This window comes from Melanerpes formicivorus, unplaced genomic scaffold (genome assembly GCF_026170545.1).
Source record: "Melanerpes formicivorus ecotype bairdi unplaced genomic scaffold, bMelFor1.0.p_v2 SCAF_65, whole genome shotgun sequence".
In the NCBI taxonomy this organism is placed as follows: Eukaryota; Metazoa; Chordata; class Aves; order Piciformes; family Picidae; genus Melanerpes; species Melanerpes formicivorus.
The window spans coordinates 1,093,064-1,119,479 of NW_027142417.1; the positions used below are offsets into that span (position 1 = coordinate 1,093,064).

The 26,416-nt window shown below is 43.5% G+C and overlaps 1 protein-coding gene across 3 annotated transcripts in view; it reads left to right on the forward strand.

Annotated features, from left to right (window-relative positions):
• CHD7 (chromodomain helicase DNA binding protein 7) overlaps positions 1–26,416 on the forward strand; it is a 127,789-nt gene that overhangs the window by 93,790 nt on the left and 7,583 nt on the right. For 2 of the 3 annotated variants that reach the window (XM_068162455.1, XM_068162456.1), the window contains exons 13-32: positions 2,651–2,827; positions 4,267–4,410; positions 4,931–5,186; positions 10,410–10,620; positions 11,374–11,569; positions 11,814–11,981; positions 12,691–12,870; positions 13,130–13,240; positions 13,328–13,533; positions 14,474–14,673; positions 15,304–15,463; positions 18,502–18,591; positions 19,312–19,415; positions 21,167–21,296; positions 21,570–21,642; positions 21,952–22,006; positions 22,761–22,989; positions 23,474–23,682; positions 23,803–24,480; positions 24,896–25,056. In XM_068162455.1, the coding sequence (XP_068018556.1) occupies positions 2,651–2,827; positions 4,267–4,410; positions 4,931–5,186; positions 10,410–10,620; positions 11,374–11,569; positions 11,814–11,981; positions 12,691–12,870; positions 13,130–13,240; positions 13,328–13,533; positions 14,474–14,673; positions 15,304–15,463; positions 18,502–18,591; positions 19,312–19,415; positions 21,167–21,296; positions 21,570–21,642; positions 21,952–22,006; positions 22,761–22,989; positions 23,474–23,682; positions 23,803–24,480; positions 24,896–25,056 (3,738 nt within the window). The remainder of the gene's footprint in view (positions 1–2,650; positions 2,828–4,266; positions 4,411–4,930; positions 5,187–10,409; positions 10,621–11,373; positions 11,570–11,813; positions 11,982–12,690; positions 12,871–13,129; positions 13,241–13,327; positions 13,534–14,473; positions 14,674–15,303; positions 15,464–18,501; positions 18,592–19,311; positions 19,416–21,166; positions 21,297–21,569; positions 21,643–21,951; positions 22,007–22,760; positions 22,990–23,473; positions 23,683–23,802; positions 24,481–24,895; positions 25,057–26,416) is intronic. The other variant, XM_068162457.1, reaches the window with a different exon arrangement.

The following is a 26,416-nucleotide window of genomic DNA, read 5'->3' on the forward strand; positions in this document are numbered from 1 at the left end:
TTCCTCTTTTCCCCCTCCCCCCATGTGTTTCACTGTTGTTAATTAATCTCAAGGTTAATTAGGTTTTTAGTACTGATAAGAGTCGGTTTCCGGATGTGGTTTGATGGCCATGGTTGGTGTCAGGTCGGTGGCTGGACTCAACAATCTTGGAGCTCTTTTCCAACCAAACAATTCTATGATAATGAAGGCACATAAATTAATAAAGAGAAGGCTTTTTAGTAGGAGCCAAGAATTCAGCTGGAAATAGAGAGAGGAACCAAGAGTTCCTGGCCTGCTGCAGCTCTTGTTTTGGGTTTTGTTGTTCCGTCCAAGGTTTTGACTAACTTTGTGTTCCTAAGGAGAGCAGGCAGAAAAGATTCTTAATGGAGGAACTGCTTTAATTGGAACTCTGCTTAAAAATCAATCTTTGTCCACCATTCCAGGAAAGACCAGCCTGCAGAAATTACACTTGTCAAGGCTTCTTTATCAGATAGGTTTTGAATCTGTGTAGCTGCACTCGTGTTGAATAGCTCTTAGGAGAGAAGGAGAGCAGGTATGGAAAAGATTTGTGGTAGAAACAGAAGGCACTTGGAAACCTGAAGCTACAAAGAGCAGCAGATCTCTACACTTCAATGCAAGGCTTTGCTCAGAGCAACTGAGCAGGATTAGGGAAAAATAAAGTGCATGCATTGAATATTACTGCAAAACAATATCCTCCTCCTCGTTTCAGAGAAGAGTGGAAATTCCACCTGGTTTGATGGCTCATGCAGCATCCTTTCCAGCTGAGCTTAAAGAAGTGATAGTGTTGAATTCATATATTTAGATTTTCTGTGAAGGGTTTGATTTCCTGCCACTGGCTATTTTGATTAATAAACTCCAATGATATAAAATCAATATGGCACACATTAAGTGGATTTAAAACTGGCTAACTGATATTTCTCTATGTAATTGTAAATGAGAAATGATTTGCATTTCCAGCATAGTTCTTCAGGGATTGGTTCATGTCCATGAGCTATATAACACTTCCATCAATGACCTGAAAGAAAACATAAAATCATTACTGAGGAAGTTTTCAAATGACATGAGGATGGGGAGAGTGGTAAATAACTAAGACAGTTCATGGATACAGAGTAAGCTGTATTACTTAATAAATTGGATCCAAGCTGACAATGACCAGACTAAATATAGGGCTGCCTGTGGACAAGGAGTGGAGGTGAGTCTTAGAGTAGGGAGAGGTCTGTTCTGGAAAGGCTGTTAGACAAATGCAGGCCCTTTTATGTCATGACACATGAGCAGTTAAACATGAGTTCATACTGTGAGAGACTGTGGTTAAAAGGGCTAGTGTAGTGCAAGTGTGTAGGAGGAAAGAAATCTTTATTAAAGGGTAGAAAAGTTGCAGCATTCTTCTGGCTGTCAGTAATGTGGTGGTTAGTGCAGTTCTGCCTAGTTCTTGCTTCCTGTCCTCAAAAAGTGTGTTAAAAAAAAAAACCCAGAGTCCTTAGAGCAAAGCCACGAGGGTGGCTGTCAGATAGAAAATATGACAGGGAAAGAGCTGAGTAAAAACTGCTCTGAAGGTGTTGACTGTGGCACAACTTGACATGCCATTAGGGCAAACAGAAATAGACTCATGTACTTAAATAGAGTAGAAAAACACCTAGTAATTTATAGCAGGGAGAAGTTACATCTGTTTGGCCAAGGAAATAACCATTTTCTCAGCACTTTATCAAAGAGACTTTCAAATCCCAATCATAGACACTGTTGTTAAAGGAGATTGATTTGAATAACAGTTGTTACACCCTGGTCTAAAAGCCTCTATTACAATAATAATCACATTTAGCTTCTTGCCTCCATGTCTAATACACAAAATGAACTGGAATTGATTTGTACTTTTTCTGGGTTTGAAACTCTCTTCTTAGCAAAGCTAAATGCTGTGCACCAAATTCAGAAATTGAGATTCAGACAGATGCTGCCTGCACTGAGGTGTTTCCTGTGTTGGAAATCATATTTGTTTGTTTGTTATTTAAGCAGTGCTTGTTCTCAGCATGTTCTTTCCCCTTAGGATGCAGCAATTATGTAGCATGAAACCTGAAGGAACATCATCAGAAAAAAAAATCTCTCTTACTGTGCAGATTCTCAGTGTTACTTTGGCAATATTTTGTTGATCAAAAGCCAACTAGAAGGGTCCAAGTCAAGATGCTGCAGAAAATTTTGTTCCCCCTGTTGCTGTGTTCTTTACTTGCCTTCTGTAATGACCATGGGAGTCTGACCCTGTAAGAAGTAATGACAAAGCATTTGTGGCACGGAAAAACAAATCATTCTCTGCTGGCTTCTCTCCCTCAACTGGCTTAGGAGGAGAATCAGACAATTGCCATGGTTGGGGATAAAGGACAAATGGAGTGGTGGCAGTTAGCTTAGATGTTAGATAATCCAGGTGACTTACAGCAGAAGTGCTTGTGTGACATCTTTGTCATGAGTTCTCTGGGCCTTTTTACAGGGTTTAAACCATGCTTAGCATCCAGCCAGCAGTGCACTTGCACGCTGAATCAGCAATAGTGACTGACTTCAAGTACCTTACCCAAAGCATTGTTCCATGTTCTTAATGACTTTTGAAGAAGAAACCAGTGCACATCCTTTCTTTGCCAGGGAGTGTAACTTCTGCTGTCCTTTCCAGGGTCGTGTGATAAAGGGGTCCTACAAGTTCCACGCCATTATCACAACGTTTGAGATGATCTTGACTGACTGCCCCGAGCTGCGTAACATTCCGTGGCGTTGCGTGGTCATCGATGAGGCCCACAGGCTGAAAAACAGGAACTGTAAGCTTCTGGAAGGACTCAAGATGATGGACCTGGTCAGTGTGTGCATCTCTGACATCTGTGTCTTCCGGGGGTTTATTACTCCTGATACAAGGTTTCATCAAAAAGTAAAGGAAAAGGTTTTCTTCTCAAGTCATCAGGCGCTGACAAGAGTGAGGGAAGCTGAGAGAGTCTAAATGAAGTACCTGGCAGCAAATGCATGCCTTCAGTTTGGGAATGCTGCTGTCTCTTCATTGATTTAGACCTAGAATCATAGAAATGGCTTGGGTTGGAAGAGTCCTTAAAGATCATCTGGTTCCAACACCCCTGCCATGGGTGCCAGGGACACCTACTACTAGACCAGGTTGCTCAAGGCCCTGTCCAGCCTGGCCTTGAGCACTTACAGTCTTAAAGCCTCCCCACCTTCTCTGGGCAACCTGCTCAGTTTCTTCCTCATGTCTAATCTAAATCCAGCTTCTTCCACTTTGAAGCCATTACCCCTCATCGTGTCTCTTTGTACAGAGTCCCTCTCCAGCTCTCCTGTAGCCCCTTTCAAGTACTGGAAGGCCACAAGGTCTCCCCAACGCCTTGTCTTCTGCAGGCTGAACAATGCCAACTCTCTCAGCCTGTCTTCATAGGAGAATAATGGGCATTGTGTTAAAAAGTCAAAATAAATCTGTTCTTTCTCTCTTTTCACGTGATTCACCCCATAGTTATTTCTTCACAAAGGAATTTATTTGAAGATATACTGTGGTCAGGTGGCCAAACAGTATTGATATCAGTTGATGTTTATTTGTGGGGGGGCCATAAGGAGCTTCTTTCAGATTGGCCAAAGAAGGGGAAACTGAGTTTTGTTACTGTGGCTGCTGTTTAGACAGCTGAGCTGAAACCTGGGCCTGCAGATGGAGATGGGGGACTTCTCACTTCAGTTCTTGCTCTACTGCTAAATCAATATTTAGCCTTGGGCTGGTGGCTGAATCTGTCTGGGCTCCTCCTCCAAAGCAATATGCAACTTTACCCCTTCTTCTGCCAGGCTCATACTCCTGTGTGTAGAGAGAAGGCAGGATCTGCTTCAAGTTCCCTATGTTAGAAACTTTGACCAGCCCTGAAGAGCTTCATGCACTGAGCTCCTTGTGGGGAAGGGGAGGGTAAATGGGTGCATTTCTGCTGGAAGTGATGGGTTACCTTCAGCTGTTCTTTTGTCATTTAAAGTTCATTGTGTCTGTGAATGGGCCGGGATGTTGTGAGTCAGTAGAACCTCTTGCAGCTGGTGGAGTTTTGAAGGTGCTTTAAGCAGTGAGTTATTTTCTGAAGGAATGCCAGGAGAATGCTAGTTAGAAATGTCTTGGAAAGTGCTGTAAGGGTCAGTAGCTGGGGAGGAGAGAGGAAGCAAAGATGAGAGATACCTAGAGGGGGGAAGATGAGACTTTTGTATATTTCTCCATTGAAAAAGAATTGAGTTGGATTCCTAGGCAACTGTTTCTTAACCTTTCAGGAACATAAAGTGCTGCTTACTGGAACCCCTTTGCAAAATACAGTAGAAGAACTATTTAGCTTGCTTCACTTCTTGGAACCAGGTCGCTTCCCATCAGAAACCACATTCATGCAAGAGTTTGGTGATCTGAAAACTGAAGAACAGGTAAACTGCACCTGCACACTTAATTCTCTACTTAAGTTATTGTGAATTTACCATTTCATTCTATCAGAACTTCACTACTTGGTTTTTCAAGTAATAACCTATTTAATTCTGGGGGACAACCTAAATGCCATTCATCTTCGGTCTGGAATATTTGAGCTTTTTATGTAAGGGACTTTACAAAAGCTAGGCAAAGCTGAGCTGATTCTTTGGAGGTAAATGAACATTTCTTCTCCCCACTCCCATTTAGGAGGGTTCCTAAAGTAATAGGCTGCAAAACCTGGATACACTAAAAATACTGAACAAGAGTTGCGCACTGAAAATTGACTTTAGAGGTGTGTGTGGCACTGAGTCAGCAAGGAGAACTTGGTCTCTAGGTCATTGAGCAAAGAGTCTTTTACAAATGCTCCCTACTTGGGATCTGAGGTAGAAACCAAGGATTTTAGAAGTAGGGGAATTGGTAAATAACCATTTGAAGCCTTGCAGTTTGAATTCAGTTACTCATGAAACACATATTTCATAGGTGCAAAAACTCCAAGCTATCTTGAAGCCGATGATGCTGAGACGTCTCAAAGAGGATGTGGAGAAGAACCTGGCCCCCAAAGAAGAAACCATCATTGAAGTTGAGCTGACAAATATCCAGAAGAAATACTATCGTGCTATTCTTGAGAAGAATTTCACCTTTCTTTCCAAGGGTGGGGGTCAGGCAAATGTTCCTAATCTTCTAAACACTATGATGGAGCTAAGAAAATGCTGCAATCATCCGTACCTTATTAATGGTAGGCCTCCTGGTCTTCTCCTTATCCAAAAGTGGTTGTGAGGAAGTTCACTAAGGTAGAAATTCTATTCTAGGGTGTCTTTTATTAATTTATTTCAAGTGGAAGAGTGAGTGGATATCTGCTAGCCAGGCCAGCACTGCTTTTGAAGGCATCTGTGCTGCCTTCTCCCAAGGCTTCCTAGCCCTGGCAGCCGTAGCGTTGGTATTACCAAGTTATTTCTGACAAGCAAAGCTTCTCTTACCATGCAGGTTGTTGGATGCTGGCAGAAATGCAACAGGTTTTTTCTTCAGAGTTATAGTTCACTGCTATTTATGTTACAGTTCACTGCTATTTATTTTCTTTCCGTAGGATATTATGAGACAGTGACTTAAAATTTCTGAATAAAAGTTGAATAAAGGTCTGAATAAAGGTCTTGTTGGCTCATTTCCCTAATTTAACTAGCCAGGAAATGGTTTGTGTGAATATCATCTTAAATGGATGGTTTTCAGTGTGATGCTATTGATTATCCATGGCAAGGACTATAGAATCAAAGAATAACTCAGGGTGGAAGGAACCCACGAAGATCCTTGAGTCCGACTCCCTGGAATCAGAGTCTCTCTCTCTCAGGGTGGAAGGAACCCATAAAGATCATTGAGTCCAGCTCCTGGTTTCTTGCAGGACTACCTAGAACTAAATCATGCAACCAAGAGCATCATTCCTTGAAAACTAAATTGTGCAACTGAGAGCATCATCCTTGATGATGCTCCTTGAGCTCTTGACAGTCATGGTGCTCTGTCCACTGCCCTGGGGACCCTGTTGTGGTGACCAATCATATGATGACTCAGCCAGCTACAGCTGTCTGAAGGTGTTCCATTTGTTTGTGTTGGTCAGATCAAATCTCCCCTTGGAGGAAGCAGCACCAGCTTCTGTGCAGGGTTGCTTTCTGTGGGTTTCTTGTTTCCCGATTCCTCTTCCTTGCCGTGTGTGATTTGTACTAAGGTTGATTTAATGTTGGTTATAACCTTCACGATGAAAGATTGGTTTGTTCAAGAGCCAGATGTGAGTTCAGGTATTTTATTGTATGGCTTCCATATTGCTGTGCTTATGGGTTGTTGGTTTTCTCCCTTGACATTTTTTGTTTAAATAGGGGGTGGGGGAATTCTTAATGTTGTTCATAAATGACATCTAATTATTTCATGCTCAAGTAATTCTTCTAAAGCTGTGATGTAGGGTTACTCCAAAGTGCTTCCTGCTGGTGGGCTACTCAGTGTCTAAGCTCAGATGAGCATACAGTGAAGTAGCTTTGTGGTTCTGCTGCAAGGGTTTTTGTTTGCTGGTTCTTTGTTTTAAGTCAACCCATTATGTAAAGGGTTTTACCAGAAGGTAGTTTACAGTGTTCAGGTGGTGAGCTTCTGAACTTGATGCTTTTTACATGTCTTGGCTTTCAGCTTTTTAGTTGCAACTTTTCCTTATTTCATGTTTGCTGGGAAAAAAAGGAATAAACTGAGTGTTTTGCTGCTGCTTTGGTTTGTCAAACACAATCCAGGAGCAGTACCACTTGCAGTGTTGCCTGCAGAAGTGACTTTGTTTTTTCTTGTGTCATTTGCTGTCTGTTAGAGACTGCTCTGTATAGCCAGGTGGCTCTATAGAAAATCTCAAGTATTTTTGGATGTATCTGGACCCTAATAAAGGGAGAGGAGGTGGTTTTGTCTCTTGAACACTCCTGCCTTTATAACATTTTTGTGACTTTTGAATGTTTGGACTTGCTGGTGCCACGTAGCAATGTGGCAGGTGGGTCAAGCCTTCAGCTGGGAGAGAAAAACAAACAAGTCCTGGCTATTGGTGTGGAGATGGAACTAAACAGACATGTAGTTCTAGGACAAAAATGGCTTTTACATCCTGTAGTTGTCTAAGCCTGAGGTTTTGTTTTGATTGGTAATTAATATCTTTGTACTTAGTGACAGCACAAGTTTATTGTAGCTCTACCAAGAGCTCTTGCAGTGCTAGTACATGATCTTGCACAGTGATCTGCTGCTGAAGGATCTGTTGCAGTAGCAAGTTCTTGAGACTTAACTGCTTTTCCAGAGGTGTCTCTGAGTCTTCCTTATGTTCTTCCAAGTTTGTGAGCAAGTAGCACTGCAGGTGTACTGGAATATCCAAGCATTGTCATTTCTCTTAAGAGCTAGGCTCCCTCTTTTCTCCATAGCAACCACTCTCAAGTGAACATCATTCCTCTGTCTCCAACAGCCAGCAGTGGGGAGTGCTTCTGAACTTAGACATCCTACAGTGCTGAATGTTGGAAAGGTTTCTTACTCTGTTCCTTGTGCCCTCTTGAGCCCTGGGAGCCCTCCTAATTAGGAGTGGAAGCAGGGATTTCCCTGATGGACCAAGCACACATTCCAAAGCCTTCCCTTTATCTCCTACTAAAAATCAGCTAGGATAGGAGCCCTGCAAAGCCCTGCACGTAGTACATCAAGTAACTTTTGGGTAGGAGGCTACTCAGTGTAGTTACTTAACTGCAGTTGAAATTGACACAGGAATGAAGATGACAAGGCAGTTCTTTCCAGGCCTTAGCTGGAGAGGGTTATTGGAAGAGCAGAGCTTTGGAGCTCATGGTCTGTCATGGAAATGGGTCTTGCTGGGGCCAAACTCTGACACTGAAACTTGCCCATGTGTTAGAGTAGTTGTGGTGCACCTGGCTGAGGTGGTTGGCTTTTGCAGGTGCTGAAATTTGCAGGTTGGTTTACTTCAGAGTGGTGAAATGGAAATTTGGCTATCACTTTAGTAAGAAATAAATGAATGTAACTGAGAAAGGGCATTAAAGATCCTCTGTATGAACTCCTTGACAGCATGCACTATATCCTGAAATCACCTGAGCTCAGTGCAGAGTCTGAGATCTACCTAAAATTCTGCCTGTTTTGCAAGGTGGGAAGGGGTATGTTTGAAGGGAACCTGAAGGAATGTCTGTTTGCTCCGCTCCTTGTGTGCAAACCATTCAGATCAGCCAAGTTTGGAACAGGGAATCAAGGAAAATTCAAGGATGTAAAACTCCCTTCAAGTGTGGTCACGTTCTGAGTCTGTCAGGTCCTGTAGAAGTTGGTAGTGCAGGTGCACTGATGCTAGGAAGCTGCCAGCCAGCCTGCTGGGGTAGTACCTAGAGAAGCCACCACAGTGCAGCAGGCACTGAACCAGCCCTCACACAGGGAGCGGGTGTTGGCGTGTTTGTTTACAGGCATCTACTCAGAGCAGGGATATGAGAGATGCTCAGCAGAAGCCTGGCAGTAAGTGGTTCTTCCCCCTCCTCCCCCAGCCCTCCCACCTTTCCCTGTGCTATTCAAAAGCAGCATTGAAGCTGCATACTATAGAAACCAGAAACATTTTAGAAACTACATTAAAACCCCCCAAAAACAGAGAGACTGGAAAAGCCAGCTCCAAAGAAGGGTTTGTATGGGCGTGAAATAAGCTTAGAACCAAGATTCTGAACCTTTTACAGAGCCAAGAATAGTAATCTGATCATTCTTGGCATAGTCAAGTGTTTGTAGAAGTGATAAAAAAATGGAATCAAAGCATAAGAGAGGCTGAAGAGAAAACTTGCAATGTGGTCTGTAGTCTTCAGGCAATGAGTGGAAGGAAGTATTTGCTGCTGTGCAGAGAGGGGATGGCAAGAAAGAACTTCTGACTAATACTAACTCTGGAAAGAATAAAGCATCAGAACAGAACAGAAAAATAATACATGCAGTGAGGAAAGAAAGCTAAGGAAAAGGTAAAAGGATAATTTCACAGCTGCTTATTCCCCACCACCCCCCTTAAAATGAGTTTTTTCATTGTTTGGATTTTGACTCTAAATAATGGCAGGAGCAGATCCAGGTCATGCACGTGTTTAAACCTGGTGTAGGTTTTGGAGGCACAGACATGAAATGTGATTTGCCTTTGTGTTTTCCTGAGGAAACATCATCTTTTCTCTTTCGTGTGAAAAAGGACAGAAAATCCATTGGAGCAGTTGGAATATAGTTTCATAGCTAAATTTTCCCTTAATTTTTCTTAATTTTTCTTATTTTTTCTTTGTTTTTATTTATTTTTCCTTTGGTTTTCTTTATTTTTCTTTTTCTTTATTTTTACTTTATTTTATTCTCCTTTATTTTTTCCTTTATTTTCCTTTACTTCTTTTATTTTTCCTTTACTTCTTTTATTTCCCCCTTTATTTTCCCCTTTATTTTTTATTTTCTTTTTATTTTTTCTTTTTTCCCTTTTTCCCTTTATTTTTCCTTTTTCCCTTTTTTCCTTTTTCCCCTTTATTTTTTCTTTTCCCCCTTTATTTTCCTTTTCCCCTTTATTTTCCTTTTTTTCCTTTATTTTCCTTTTTTCCCTTTATTTTCCTTTTTCCCTTTATTTTTCCTTTTTCCCTTTATTTTTTTCCTTTTTCCCTTTATTTTTCCCTTTTTTCCTTTATTTTTCCCTTTTTCCCTTTATTTTTCCCTTTTTCCCTTTATTTTTCCCTTTTTCCCTTTATTTTTCCCTTTTTCCCTTTATTTTTCCCTTTTTCCCTTTATTTTTCCCTTTTTCCCTTTATTTTTCCCTTTCCTTTATTTTTTCCCTTTTTCCTTTATTTTTTCCCTTTTTTCCTTTATTTTTTCTCTTTTTCCCCCTTTATTTCCCCCTTTTTTCCCCCCTTTATTTCCCCCCTTTTTCCCCCTTTATTTCCCCCCTTTTTTCCCTTTATTTCCCCCCTTTTTTTCCCTTTATTTCCCCCCTTTTTTTCCCTTTATTTCCCCCCTTTTTTTCCCTTTATTTCCCCCCTTTTTTTCCCTTTATTTCCCCCCTTTTTTTCCCTTTATTTCCCCCCTTTTTTTCCCTTTATTTCCCCCCTTTTTTTCCCTTTATTTCCCCCCTTTTTTTCCCTTTATTTCCCCCCTTTTTTCCCCTTTATTTTCCCCCTTTTTTTCCCTTTATTTTTTCCTTTATTTTTCATTACTTTGCACCTCAAACAATTGTATTTCTTGAGGGAAGGGTTTAAAAGCAGGGAATAAAAAAGGAAGGAAGGGAAGCCTCAAAGTTCTCTTTTATTTCTGCTGTTGCTCTATATGTTTGCTTTAAATTTCAGCTTCATATTTTTTTTTTTCTGAGTGTTTATTCACCCAGGGCTTAAAGCATTCCTGCAGTTTGGGCAGGGTATTGAAGGGGAGCTCATTGTTTATTAATAAAGCCCTCTGCAGCGCTCATGTTTTTGCTGTCCAATCTTTGCAGGTGCTGAAGAGAAAATTTTGGAAGAGTTTAAAGAAACACACAATGCCGACTCTCCAGATTTTCAGCTCCAGGCAATGATCCAGGCTGCTGGCAAGCTAGTGCTGATTGACAAGCTGCTGCCAAAACTGAAGGCTGGTGGCCACAGGGTGCTTATCTTTTCCCAGATGGTGCGCTGCTTGGACATACTGGAAGACTACCTCATTCAAAGACGGTGAGAGCAACAATCTCATACCATGCTAAATAAACTCTGCCTTCCTCCCTGGCCACAGGGTGTAACCTGGGAGTAATCCCTGCTGAAAGGGGATGAAATGGTTTTAGGGGCCATGGTTTAAAGCTGGAGCAGGGGAGATTTAGGTTGGACATAAGGAGGAAGTTCTGCACTATGAGAGTGGCAGAATACTGGAACAGGCTGCCCAGGGATGTGGTCGAGGCCCTGTCCCTTGAGACGGTCAAGATCAGACTTGATGTGGCCCTGGGCAGCCTGATCTAGTTGGATATGCCCCTGCTGACTGCAGTGGGTGTTGGACAGCATGGCCTTCCCTTCCTGCTCAATGCAATCTGAGTCTATGAAGTCTCTCCTGTGAGGAAGGATGGAGAGAATTGGGGCTTTTTAGCCTGGAAAGGAGAAGGCTGAGGGGGGATCTCATAAATACTTCAACAGTGGGTGCCAGGAGGATGGGACCGGTCATTTTTCAGTGGTGCCCAATGACAGGACAAGGGGTAAAGGGCACAAGCTTGGACATAAGAAGCTCAATCTAAACATGAGGAGGAACTTCTTAGATTTGAAGGTGACACAGCCCTGGAACAGGCTGCCTGGAGATGTGGCAGAGTCTCCATCTATGGAGACATTCAGAACCTGCCTGGATGTGTTCCTGTGTGGCCTTCTCTAGGTGTGTGTGTGTGTGCTTACAAAGCAGCAATGCCATGGCAGTGAAGTTCTCCTCACAATGCACCTTCCTTCCAGGTACCCGTATGAGCGAATTGATGGCCGAGTGAGAGGCAACTTGCGGCAGGCAGCTATTGACAGGTTTTCAAGACCTGATTCTGATAGGTTTGTTTTCCTGCTGTGCACAAGGGCAGGAGGTTTGGGCATTAATCTTACTGCTGCTGATACCTGCATCATTTTTGATTCAGACTGGAACCCCCAAAACGACCTCCAGGTAATTTTACAAGAGGTGATTTCGGTGAAAAGTTTTCTTTGCCTTTTGGATGTGAAATTTCCTTCTCCTGCAAGAGAAATTATCTGTTGTCCCTCTCTTAAAAAAACATAAAGATTATCATTCATATTGAAAGCAGTAACTTCTAGTTCTCTCCAAGTCCTGTTTTAAAGTAAGTTCTCTGATTATTTTGTGCCTTTTGTTCCTTCTGTCACCTGTAACTGAGTATCTGCCTTTGTTTTATCAGGCTCAAGCACGGTGCCACAGAATAGGACAAAGCAAATCAGTGAAAATTTACAGGTTGATAACAAGGAATTCTTACGAGAGGGAAATGTTTGACAAAGCCAGCCTGAAGCTTGGCCTTGATAAGGCTGTGCTGCAGTCTATGAGTGGAAGAGAAAACGCCACAAACGGGGTGAGAATTAACATCTTAAGGTGCATGATCAGCAAGTGCTCTGAGTGTGCAACACTTGTGTTCAGCTGGAGAGGGGTGGTGGTCAGGGGGAGTATGGATTTTAAAGTTCATTCAAGGCAAGGTTCAGCCTATCTGATGGCTCATTCATTGACAAGAGGGGGCAGGTGGAGTCATGTTCCCTCCATCCTCATCCATTCTCATCATTCTACCCTTGTCGTGATGTTCATCCTGGCACTGGTGCCATGGTCTAGTCATGGGGTCTGTGTTGATAGGTTGGACTCGATGATCCTCGAGGTCCTTTCCAACCTTAGTTACACTGTGATACTGCTTGGAGTTCTTTTTGTCAACTTTTTCAGGGGTAGCCTTTTTGCTTTGAGCTTCTTTGGCTTGAGCTTTTTGTCAGGTTAATAAGTTAAATCTACTCCCAGGAGGCATTTAGCACTTATCAGAGCTAAAGAGATTGGGTGACAATGAATTATTAAATTGTTTAGACCACTCATATAACCTCACCCTGAGAATTTTCTTGTTGGTACTCTTCTCTTAAAGGTGCCTGCAGCATGAATGTTTCATTGACCTACACCACATTGTCTTCCAGTTTCAGTTCTCAAAATGCTAAATAAGAGGGCAGTCGGTCTGGTTATGCTGTCAGGTGTAGACACTGGCTGGTGTCAAAAAACCCCAACCCCCCCACTTCTCTTACATGTTCCAGGTGCAACAGCTTTCTAAGAAGGAAATAGAAGATCTCCTTCGAAAGGGGGCATATGGTGCTCTGATGGATGAGGAAGATGAAGGGTCTAAGTTCTGCGAAGAGGATATCGATCAGATTCTCTTACGGCGAACGCACACGATTACTATTGAATCTGAAGGGAAAGGCTCAACGTTTGCCAAGGTGTGCATTGACATTGAGGAAAAGGAGTGAAATGTGGCCAGGAGAGATGGTAGTGCTCTTAAATTGTACTTGTCTCGGGTACTCTCCTCACAGGTGCTGGGGTATCTGTATTTCCAGTCATGCTAGTTTCCAGGCTTACCTTTATTCTTTCTTGAAACTACCACTTCATAGGTCCTAAGCATTGTGTTTACCAGTGAAAACAGATGTTCCTTGTAGCATGCAGTTAAGAGACCAATGCATGTGTTTTCACATTTACTAGGCTAGTTTTGTTGCATCTGGGAACAGGACAGACATTTCCTTGGATGACCCTAACTTTTGGCAGAAGTGGGCAAAGAAAGCTGAGCTGGATATCGATGCCCTAAATGGAAGGGTAAGAGCTTTGTGACAGTTGCTAGTATAATTCAGTTGAAGATTTTTTTCCCCTCCTTCCTAAATGTCTGCATTTTCATTGTTTTAGAATAACCTAGTTATTGATACACCAAGAGTCAGAAAGCAGACCAGACTCTACAGTGCAGTCAAAGAGGATGAACTGATGGAGTTCTCGGACCTGGATAGCGATTCTGAGGAAAAGCCTAGCACAAAGCCCCGCAGGCCTCAGGACAAGTCACAGGGTTATGCAAGGAGTGAATGTTTCAGGGTGGAGAAGAACTTGCTGGTTTATGGGTAAGGATTAAACACACTGTTTGTGGCTAAAGAACTGAACTGATAACTAGTAAAGAAGTCCTCCTTCTCTTGGACACGTTCACAGTCTCTCACTGTGTAACCTTGGCACTGTGTACACAGCAGTGAGATTTTAAGTTGCTCTATATACATAAAGTTGCTTATATATATGTATGTTACTTAGCTTGAAGTATCAGAGTGTCTCAGATGGCTGTGAGCTCACTAGTGGGATAAGTAGTTTTGTGATGATGGAATATTAGTTTCTGGTTTCTCGTGGGTTAAAGAGCTCCTGAGCTATCAAGGTTTAATCTCTCTTTTCTAAGCGTTGTGGACAATAACAAAGAGCATTTGTAAAGAGCAAGGTGGTTGTCAAACCAGCAGTCAGGCTAGAGGTTTTCAACATAGATCCTGGTATTTTGGCACCACTTAAATTCAGCTGTTTGATATTTTATCCTTCCCCCCATTGGCTTTACCGACCTGAATTCTGCCTCTTTGCAAGCAAGTAGCTATGCTTGGCTGCTGGCAGGGTGGGCTTCAGAGCGGCCGGCTTGATTTTAGGAAGCAGCGTGCAGCAATCGCTAATAATGGATTTCAGGATCAAAATAAGAACGATTCCCCAAATCCCATGATTGCAGGAATTGCTTGAATTTCCTCTTTGTAGCTTACTGGGACCATTAGAGTTAAACATATGTACTTTATTATTTTAAGGGTAGTTCCAACTGCAGCTTTACGAGCAGTGAACTTATTGCCTGTTCTGTAAAATAAACATTCTTAACTCTTTGGTGCTGGCGGTTGGATTCCCTGGCGGAGCCTGCGAATGCGAAAGGCATTAGTGCTAGCACGGGAGGTCCCAGCTCACTTGGCACCAGGAGTTAAATTAAAACTCACAAATTACACACCACCAGCGCCCTGGCTGCCGTACTGAAGGTGTTTTTTCTCCTAGCTGGGGCCGGTGGACTGACATCCTCTCGCACGGGCGCTATAAACGTCAGCTCACAGAGCAAGATGTGGAAACCATCTGCCGGACTATCCTGGTGTATTGTCTTAATCACTACAAAGGGGATGAAAATATCAAAAGTTTCATCTGGGATCTGATCACTCCAACTGCAGATGGGCAAACTCGAGCTTTGGTTAATCATTCCGGTATGTCTCCCACAATCAAATGATGATGCCGGTAAATAGGGAAGAATTGCTTCAGTCGTGCTATCCCCTTAGTTTAAACCAGAGCCATTCTGACATGTCCTAGGATCTTGTCAGGTTTTATGAGTAAGGTGGGCTTTGACTTGGTCTGTACTTAAAGGGGAAGTCTCCCCGAGACACTTGGTAGAAGCTCGTTGCCTGAAGTCAGTTCTGAACGTGTATTCTAGCACAAGTGGCACCTACTGCTGGAGTTAATCTCTCTCAAATTGCCATAAATCAGGAAGCTTCTTTCCTTATGGCCCCTCAGACTCATGAGAGCTTTAACAAGCAATATTTATGTAACACCATTTTCTGGCGAGCGCTCTGAATGTTTGCAATCTTCACACCTCGATTTGCATGAAAGTTTTGGTGGGTTTTGTGATTTGCAATGTTCTGTACTGAATTATGTTGCACTTCAGGGTTTTCTTTGGGGATTTTTTTTTCACCCCCCCCCACCTCCCCCCCGTGGTTGTTTTGCCCACAAAGGAATTAGTGGAGCAGTGATACTTGGCTTTGAAATGTGTGATTGGGGTGTGGATTGGGGTGAGAGCTCTCCTACTGAGATTGTCTAAGAAATATTGGGGTTTGCTGTAGGTCTGTCTGCACCAGTGCCCAGAGGGAGGAAAGGCAAGAAAGTAAAAGCCCAGAGTTCACAGCCAATGCTGCAAGACGCCGATTGGCTCACAACCTGCAACCCAGATGTCTTGTTTCAAGAGGACAGCTACAGGAAACATCTCAAACATCACTGTAATAAGTAAGTATTAATGAGTATTTCATTTAGAGGGTTTTTACTACGTGCTTTTGGAAAGCCCACAACTTCTTTTGGCTGCTTTTAATAGAATTCAAGGCCGTTTAATAGGATGTAAAAGCCATTATTACATTTTAATTTGGGGATAATCATCTTAACAGATATCTGGATACTTGTGTAAGCTCTTTATGACTGATCAGTGCTTAAATCACAGTTCTGAAGAAAAACTGTTTCCTACTTGCTAAATAAGAAAGGAATCACATGGGGTTATTCCTTTTACCACATAAAGATTCCCCCTCCCCGCAAAGTCTGTTTCTCTTGACAGTTGGCTCTCTTTAAACAAAAGCTGTTTGTTTCTTACCCTTCTTGTGGGGTCTCTCAGACCAATGTCCTCAATCTTCTGTTCCTTAGATACAAAACTCAAATATCCAGATCTTAGTTTCCAGAGTTTCATGTAGTAACTCCCTGATGGGTGGGTGTATCTCTTCCTTGATTTTCTGCCCTGCTCTCTTGCTCTTCACATTGTACAGAGTACTACTTTTTTCTCCTTTGTTTGGGTTAAACTTCCTCACCCAGCCCTTACCTGAATCAGAGCCTTGATTGGATTGTTGAAATTCTAAACATGTTACTGAGCTGGAAGCCTTTGGGGATGAAGATAATTGTGTTTTGATTTGATGTTATGTTGGTTTATTGTTGCATGAATGTCTCTTAAGAGCCTCTCTTGCATTCTTGTAGCTTTTGGGTTGCAGTCTTAGTTATTTTTGTGTTAGCATCCTGGTTCTCCCTCTCAGTTTTGCTTACTTATATTCTCCTGTATAGACACAGAAGCTAATTCTTGTCCCAGAAATAACTTGCTTGGGGGTTGGTAGGGGGAGGTTGTTTGGGTTTTGTGTTTGGGGGTTTGGTTTTGTACTGTTCGTCATACATGAGCCATTGAGATGTAACACAGTGTTACTGGAAGGTTGTGATTGCTTTGGTGGCTTCCATATATCCTGTGTCCTGCTAACACTGATTATTGGAAAGAAGTGATGGATTGGAAAACTACCTGTGGCCTGTCAATAGGGGGTGTGGTGTGAAGGAGGAAAGGCATTCAGGGGGTTTATTTGCTCATTTCCAGATGCTAACCAAGCTTAATTCTCAGCTGATGAAAACAGATACTTACAGAATTACGTTAGCAAGTGCACTGCCAAACCAACTGCTTGCTGGGTTTGTCTGAACTGTTTCTCAGATGTTATTACATTTCACTTGTGCTTAAAGTAATTTGATCCTTTCCTATAGCATTATTTTAATCTCCCAGGTAACATGTCCTCGTTGCTTGTTAGATCAGTTTGGAGATCAGGCTTAAATTAATTTTTAAAAGCATTGTTTCTGTAATAGCACAAGGAGAAAAATGACAGGGACTGGGGAGACTGGCAAGTGTGCAGGGATGTTTTCAGGTGGCTTCTTTTTCCTTCACTTCCCAGATCCACCAGGACTAAGTGAATTGTAGAAGCAGCGTGTGTAGCCTAGGTGAAATCAAGCAGAGATGGAGGCCAGTTAATAATCTAAGTGATACCCTTCCATAGGTAGCTGTAGAAATTGGCTTGATAGGAACTGGTGACCTGTCCTTCTGTCACGTGTGTCCTGTTTTCATGCATAGGACTCCAGAGAGGTGCAGAGAGCCTCTGGTTTTTGGTTGATATTGGTTGGTGTTTTTTTCCCCTGCTCCTCTTCTTTGGCTTGATGTAACAGCTGTTATTGCTTAATACTAAGATGACAGAGACCCTCAACAGCTTATTTACATAGCCACACAGGGAGCGGGGACACCTTACTGGTCCCAGTTATCATGCCTACAAAAAGAAGCATGTCTGACATGTTTTGAATTGCAGACATGACCTTCATTCAAATCCCTGCTCTTCTGAGGGCTGCTTGAATAACACGTGTAAGAGCGGGTGTTGCTGCGCTCGCATCAGATCTCTGATGAGGAGCTCTCAAAACTGGTGGTGGTCTAAATTTTTCATGCAAGCTGGTGATCAGATTACTGCCTCCCTGGTCACCCTCCCTGTTCTCTGAGCAGCAGCAGTTCAACAGTTGCCATGATGGATTTGGGTACAGTGAGAGGGCAGGCTGAGTACTCCCCATCTCAGCTGGCCCTGCTTTTACTTCGTGAACAGGGCAGCAGGGGGTGCCCTGAATTGGGTAAACATCGGCGAGCGGGGATTATTTCCAGGTAGATCCTTTGGCTACAGAGATGACCTCTTCTCTAGTCTCCTTGAAAAGCCAGTCTGCCATCCTCTCTCCTGCCAGCTTCAAGTGTGACCACACCACCTGACAGCACTTCCAAACCTGAGAAAGGAGGGGGGGCGGAAATAAACATGGGCAACAAAGATTATCCTTTTTTTCACTTCCTTGTAGCAGTTAGGCTGGGCACAGGTAAAATTAAAGAGCAGTTTGAGCTTAAAAGAGTAAAAATAGTTAATGTGTCCCAAGGGAAATGGGGGATTATTTTTGTTCCCCCCCATTCTGGGAAGCAGAAAGTTGTATAATCTGAAAAACCTGACATTCCATATTGAGGGTTTATTGTAAGGTAGTAAAACCAGATTTTATATCTCGTTTATTCCTACAACTTCTGATGTGCTTCCAAAAATGGTATTAAGGCAGCAGCTGAGGAAATTTTATGAGATAATGAAGCAGAACAGTTACTGAAAGCCATCTGCTCAGTTGTTTACAAACTTGCTTCAATACTTCAGAGGCAGTGGTAGAGTACGTGTCTAAACTTCACAAGCTGCACTAGGTAGAACTAAATGAAATGCGCCGGGGCCGGGCTGAGCTGGGTCCCTCTCTGTGCAGTGTAAGCGGTTGCCAGGCAGGCCTGTTGGAAGCCAGCAGAAAGCACCACACAGAGGTGATTATGTGCCACCATCTGTCACGCTTCAAGCCTACCATACAGCATGGCTAATCAGCCTTGGCAGGATGATGGATGAACAGCAGCAGCTGCCAAAAGCCACTGTTGGCAAACAGTCCTGAAGTTAAGAACTTTTTCCCCCCTCTGCCTTCCTCTCCAGGGTCCTGCTGCGTGTCCGCATGCTCTACTATCTACGACAAGAAGTTATAGGGGACCAAGCAGACAAGATCTTAGAGGGTGCTGACTCAAGGTTAGTGCAAGTGCAGGTTTATTTTTTTTTCTGCTGTGTGAGGCTGGCTTTTATAAAGCACAGGTACTGTAATAAGGTAGCATTTAAAGGTTGTCACACTTTATCTCTTAAATGTCTGGGCTCGAGCAGCCTCATTATTTTATCAAGCGCCGTGGGTAATTTTCTTGGGGGAGGGAACGATGTGGGAAGTGACAGCAGTGGATTTTCAGCTCTGCTAATGCTAAATGATTAGTCTAGCTCCATTTAAAAAAAAAATAATTAAACAAATATATCCTGGGACCTTAAATGAATCCTCTTTGGATAACCTTTCTCATTGTCCTCCCAGAACAGCCTAATGGTGAGGGGGGTGTTCTTTCTGGGGTGTTTGGGGAAGGGGAGGTTGGTTGGATTGTTGTTGCTGGCTTTTTGGTTTTGGTCTTCATTGAATTATATTTATTATTTATTTATTTTTAACTGGGCACTTGAATGTTTTCCAGAGTTTAAAATTTCTCTGTTGGCTTTTGCTTTTGGGGCTTTTTTTGTGCTTTGGTTTGGCTGGGGGTTGTTGTTGTTGTTAGTTTGTTGGTTTGGGGTTGGGGTTTTTTTTGCCCCCCCCTCAAAATTTTTCTTTACCAGATACTGTGAACCACCTTTGGGGCTGTATGTTGCTGGGTTTTGGGGTTTTGGGTTTTTTTTGGTCTGGTAATAGCAGTGAGAATGTAAATAATGCCTTCTTCACAGTGAAGTGGACGTGTGGATACCTGAGCCATTCCATGCTGAAGTTCCTGCAGACTGGTGGGATAAGGAGGCGGATAAATCCCTTTTAATTGGAGTATTCAAACATGGTAAGTGATGTCTCACTCTGAACAAAACTCAGTTGTGAAGCTTTCTGTGTGTAGGACTGTTCAGTCATAATATTAACAAGTATTGTTCCAAGGAACTGTTGGCTTGTGTCTCCCTTTTTTTTTTTGCCTTCCCTCTCTTTTCTCTTGCCTGTGTTAAAAACCTAATATGAGCTGTAAATATCAGATGCTGTTTTTAAATGTTTGCAGAACATTTGAGAAGAAAACATTACTTTCTTGGCTGTAAATAAAACAAAACCATATTTGTTTAAATAATAGCCAAATAGTAAGATAGATCTCCATAAACTTTGCTTCCAGCGCTGCTTCACTTGCTAACTCTGCCAACCAGTGTCAAAGTGGACGGTGGGCTTAACCTCTGCTATTAATCTGTACAAGTGCCTCCTGGGCTTTGTTCCAAGCAATATTTCACAAATGTCAGTGTTGAGAACTCCCGGCTCCCTTGAGTGGGATGCAGCCTTGTTAACTTTGAAAGGCTGGGGATGCAGAGCTGGCATGATATATACAGTGAGCGATTCCTGATTATAATCCCAATTCTCTGGAGGTCGCAGAGGTATTCTCAGCAGCCCAGCCTGACTAAAGGGGAGAATGATGGCTTATAAAACCTTTCATGATTACAGTTTGGCTTGAGGCTCTACAGCAGTTAGGAGCAGTGTGTTGTAGTACAAATCCTAATTGAATTGTGCTGTTCTGCCTATGTACAGCAGCTCTGTTTTGTGGGCTCAGCTGAGGCAAGTCTAGTCTAAAAATCATTTTCCTGCAGTGCACTGTTGGGATCTGCCATTTTCCATCTAGTCAAGTTGGGCAGTAAAAAAGCAAACAGCAGTTTGAAAACCATAGAGGGAACAGTGTCATCTTACTGACATGCATCATCCTAAACCTAATGAGACAGGTTCGTTGGCCTTACGCACAGCCCATGTATACAGCGGGTTTCCAGCCTGTGCTGAGGCTTCCAGCAGGGCTGCAGCTAGAGAAAACCTCTCTGGGTGTCTGTGCTTCCATTTGCATCTGCACCTTTCCAGTAGGGAGTGTGGAATTTTGGAGGCATAAAGGAAACTCCAAGAAGTTTTTCACTTGTGAAGGATTGTTGCTTTACCTTGTAAAGACATTCAGTTGCTTTCTGCGGCATCTACAGTTTGTTCATGTTATCAGTGTGAAAATGTTTTGGTGCTGATGGGATTTACAGCTTCACAGATTGCATTGGGTTGGAAGGGACCCTCAAAGGTCAGCTTGTCCAACCCCCCTGCACGCAGCAGGGACACCTCCAACTACAATATCAGGCTGCCCAGGGCTACATCAAGTCTGATCTTGAATGTCTCCAGGGACGGGGCCTCAACCACCTCCCTGGGCAACCTGTTCTAGTGTTTCACCACTCTCATTGTGCTGAAACTTCCTCCTGATGTCCAACCTAAATCTCCCCTGCTCCAGTTTCAAACCATTGCCCCTTGTCCTGTCACTACAAGCCCTTCTAAACGGTCCCTCTCCAGCCTACCTTTACCTCCCCTTCAGATATGGAAATGCAGCTTTAAGGTCTCACTCTTTCAGCCTGTCCTCGCAGGAATTGAAAAGCTGCCTTGGAGGAAAGCGATGCTTGTTTCCAGCACAGTGACAGCTCCTTTGTTTTACTGAAAAATAAATAAATGAATCCAGAAAATTGCACTTTTACTGCCTAAACCCCTTCCATTCATAGCAGGTCATAGCTTCTGAGAGGGCTTTGTCTGTCTCTCCGCACGCAGGTTACGAGAAGTACAACTCCATGCGAGCTGACCCCGCGCTGTGCTTTCTGGAACGGGTTGGCATGCCTGACGCAAAGGCCATCGCCGCTGAGCAGAGGGGGACAGACATGTTAGCAGATGGTGGCGATGGGTAAGGAGGACATGAAAAAAATTAATAAACTTTATCAGCGTTGTATATGTTGGCAGCAGTTCAGATGTCAGCTTTTGCTTACATCTCGCCTGAGGAGCCGAAGTGATCATATGATGTAAAAAGTACATGGAATTGTTTCCACGGTGGAGCATGAAATAGCAACGTGTGACTTTGGTGCGCCGTGCTGATGGCTTCTGGGGCTTTTTGTTTGCCTTTGTCCAGAAAAATCAGCTGCCTCTCAAACCCAGAATATTGCTTTTCAATGTTTTATAGTGGCGACTTTGACAGAGAGGACGAAGATCCAGAATACAAGCCGACCAGAACTCCCTTCAAGGATGAAATTGATGTAAGAACTCCCATCCTTATGTAATTACAAACACATAATTATAGCTGATCCATGGAATGGCTTGGGCTGGAAGGGACCTTGAAGATCACTTAGTTCCAACCTCCCTGCCACTGACAGGCTCAACCTCCACTAGACCAGATTGCTCAAGGCCTCATCCCTGTTTGTCCTAATGTGCTGTTCTTAAGTATGAGAGCTACCAGATTGTAGTTCTTATGTTTGTGAGCTACCAAATAACAAAGCTTGTTTGCTGCTGTGTTGTTGTCATTTTTCTCCTGAAATGATAACTGAAATTTCTGTCTTCTCCCCAAGGAATTTGCAAACTCACCTCCAGAAGACAAAGAGGAGTCCATAGAAATACACCCAAGTAAGACTATAGCAAAGACATTAAGTAAGAGGTGGACTGTTTATGTTACCAGAGACTACAGCAAAGACTTTGAGAGGTTGACTGTTTATGTTAGCAGAGGAGGGGGATAGGTGGTGCTTTGGGAAAACACCCCAGTCAACTTTTTCCTGCCAAATCTCTCTTCATGCTTCACATCTTCCAAAACACTTATTTACTGCCTTTGAACAATAATCCACAGTATGGCTTTCTGGGTTTCTAATTACATTAGAAACTGCGGCGATAAAGACCGGATGTTTCATAACGCTGCCGTTGATGTTCTCACGACGACAGTCTTGGAAAGTTAGAGATCTGTTGTTTCCTCAGTGTGGAGGAAAAATGCCAAGTTTAAGTGAGAATAATAAAGTGGAAAATCATCAGTGTAGGTGTTTCCTCAGAGGCAGGGCCGTCTTCTTAGCAATATATTTAAAGATGCATTGCATTAATTTAAGTGCTTAGCAGTAATCATAATATGTTTGCATTCCCAACATTAAATAATGATGCTTGATGGTTATCTCTGAATGCTTCACAAGCATTTTTGTGCTCTTGGAGCTGGATGGTTTGATTTTTGTTCTTTATCTCCTACCAGTGTAGTTAACCCTGCTGCTAATTTGTTATGCACCAATATTAATGAGGCGTGGGTTCTTATCTGATAAAACAGGGATTCAGTTCGAGCCATAGAAACTTTGCAGTGGTTAGTGGTGGGTTTGCAGCGCACAAACACTTCTCTATTCTCCAGGCAAGCACAGCGAAAGCAACTCTGAGTTAGGCCAACTCTACTGGCCCAACACTTCAACCCTGACTACCCGGCTGCGTCGCCTCATTACTGCCTATCAGCGCAGCTATAAAAGGCAACAAATGAGGCAAGAGGCACTAATGAAGACTGACCGCAGGAGACGTCGGCCTCGGGAGGAAGTGAGGGCACTGGAGGCAGAAAGGGAAGCCATAATCACTGAGAAACGACAGAAGTGAGTTTCTCAGGGGGATCTCTCTGTAAATCTGATTTCATAGAATCATAGAAATGTTCTGGTTGGAAAGACCCTAAGATGCTCAAGTCCAGCCGCCAAACTAACACCACCATGGATGTTAAACCATGTCCCCAGTGCCATGTCCATGCATTTCTTGAACACCTGCAGGGGTGGTGACTCCCCCACCTCCCTGGGCGGCCTATCCCAGTCCCTGGCCACTCTTGCAGGAAAGAAATCTGAATCTCCAACCTAAACCTCCCCTGGCATAATTTCAGGCTACCACCTGATACTGGAGTGAAGAGACCAACCCCCACCTCACTCCAATCTCCTTCCAGGGAGTTACGGAGAGCACTTTTTGCTTTTGTGTCACCAGTACCACTCTTCTCTTTTGAGAGAGTAAATTAAAGGAGCTTGGGGGCATCCAAACCACGTTTGGACTCTGGTTTATTCACTTGGCCTCACTTCTTGCTTCTTTCTTGCCTAGATGGACGAGAAGAGAAGAAGCTGATTTTTATCGTGTGGTGTCTACTTTTGGAGTTATTTTTGATCCTGTGAAACATCAGTTTGACTGGAATCAGTTCAGAGCCTTTGCTAGGCTTGACAAAAAGTCTGATGAAAGCCTGGAGAAGTATTTCAATGGCTTTGTGAACATGTGTAGGAGAGTGTGCAGGATGCCGGTCAAACCCGACGATGGTAAGTTCAGGCTGAGTGTGGGAATCAACATGAGCCTTGAGAGACAGACTGTTGAAACCTCTTGGCCAGGTGTAATGAAATGGGTGTCCACCTAACACAATCTAATGGCTGTCATTGCAGAGCCACCTGATCTCTCCACGCTGATCGAGCCCATCACAGAGGAACGTGCTTCTAGGACTTTATATCGCATAGAGCTGCTGCGGAAGATCCGGGAACAGGTTCTCCATCACCCGCAGCTGGGTGAGAGGCTAAAGCTTTGCCAACCAAGCTTGGACCTGCCAGAGTGGTGGGAGTGTGGTAAACATGACAAAGACTTGCTGGTTGGTGCTGCTAAACATGGAGTCAGTAGGACAGATTATCACATTCTGAACGATCCTGAACTCTCTTTTCTCGAGGCTCACAAAAACTTTGCTCAAAACAGGGGGACGGGTGCTGCAAACCCTGTCTCTTGTGTAAACCCCCTGGGTGCTGGCTGCAGTCAGACACCACCTATTGTCCCATCCACACCAGTACAAGAAGAAAAGACCACAGAACAAACGGAGTCTAAAGCTGAAGGGTCTGAAAACGCAGCAGCCAAAGAAAAGTCTGATATCAAAGAGGAGACGGATACTGCAGATAAGGACACTAAACAGGACTGTGATGCTGAGGCTGAGCCTGGCTCTGTTAAATGTGAACTGAAGGACATAGAAGTGAGCACAGACGTAGACCCAAAATCTATTTCTGAGAAAGGTTCAGAGGAGGACGAAGAGGAGAAACTGGATGATGATGATAAATCAGAAGAATCCTCCCAACCTGAAGGTAATGTGTTGGTCAGATCAATTCTGTCTGCTTCGCGTGAGCCCCACAGCTGTTGTCACTTGTGCCAGCTGGTAAGTGGCACACACTGAGCCGTTCTGGAGCTCAGGATGGGCTACATGTAGCAGTTCCTCTGCCCTTCCATGTATCAGGTGGCTAGATAAGCTTTCATCAAACCCACCCAGCAGCAGTGGGGTATTCCCCCCCAGGGGATGATTTCCTGGGTAGCTTTCTGAGCCAACAGGCGTGATCTCGGTGCCAAACGCAGAAGGCTGAGGCCCTGCTGCAGTAATTACTGAACAAAAGCCTGAGTTAGAAGCATTGTTGTCAAGCCTGGTTGTCTTAACCTGTCTCGTTAGGTTGGCGTCGGGTGGCTGGGATGGTCTGCAGTTAATGCCTGGTCATGGTTGTCATTCAGCAGGAGCAGTTTCTCAGGGTAAGAATTTTGATGAAGAAAGCAACGCCTCCATGAGCACCGCGAGGGACGAAACACGCGATGGGTTCTACATGGAGGATGGGGATCCCTCTGTGGTTCAGCTGCTTCACGAGAGAACCTTTGCCTTCTCCTTCTGGCCTAAGGTTGGTCAGGGGTCTTTTTGGTAGCATTTGGGAACGGTGACTGCAAAGATCAGCCAGCTTTGTGCAGTTCTGCACTTGCGGAGGACAAGAGGCTTGGTTTGTGTGAATGGTTTGTGGGCTGGCATTTGCGTCTTCAATTTCATACAGATTAGCAGAGGAAATGAAAGGAATTGCTCTACTGTAAGGGCTGTCCTTTAGTAAAACAACAAACCACTGACAGACAGGAGTTCCTCAAAGGCTCCATAACTCTATGTCAGCAGAATCTCACCTCTCACACCTCTGTTGATGGAGGTAGAGTCACGGTTTTGAATGATGGCTTTTGTCTGAGGGGCAATCTGCAGCGTTGGGAGCAGAGGGTTTGTGAGATCACATTTGTATTTTGGGGTGAGGAGATTGCAGGGAAGGCCATTGGTGACCTACATGATCTAAGCCATTATGTAATGTTGACAGATGTAATTGTATTAAGGTGTCCTGCAAACATAAGCAGCAGTTTCAGATGGGGTAAAGCTGTGTCTTATTTTGGTAACAATGCAGAAAATTGTCTGATAGAATATGGTTTTCTTTTTAAAACAGGGAACCATAACCTCCTAATAAATCCATACATAATTTATACTCTCCTTTGCAGTAAGGAGAGAGAGAGAGAGAAATAAAGTAGTAATAGTCTTAAGCTTCCTAATCACCATAACAGGGCCATCTGGTTTGGGATGGGGGGGCAGGGCAGGGGGGACCTTGCTCTTAATAGGCTTATTCCTGGGGAAAGCAAGCAGTCTGTTGCAGCTGCTGAGATCTGCTAGTGGCTTTTGCACTGCTCTGCTCTTGAGGAAGCTGACCCACACTCCTTTTCCCTGCCCAGCAGTATTCCTCCTCCTGAAGTTCCTTCTACTTCAGGCACGCTGGTGTAGAACTGCTTCAATACTGTCGTGGCAAAAAATGAGATGATTCTCCTCCTCTCTGCTTTGGGGATGGGAATGGGGACTGGAAAAAAAACCCAACCAAAAATCTGACTCCCATCATGGTGTAAGAGTAAAGCAGCAAAGCCCTGTGCTCTGTGTAGGTTCAGCATAAGCAGACTAATAAACATAATTAGAGATTTTTAGTGTGCACGCTTCAGTGAAATTTGAAGTGATAATGGGCGTGGAATGAAAATTGACATTCATTAGCTGTCCCCAGCTTCATAATGTTGAACTTTATTAATAGTGACGCTAATGAGGATCCACTTCCTAGGACAGAGTGGCAGATCCAGCCTCTTGGATCTCCAGCCCCACAGCTTTAAGGGATGCTGGTTGCAGATGTTCTGATTTTTTTTTTAACCTTCCTAACTGTTGATTTTTGTAAGCTGCTGAAGTTGTGGAACAACAGT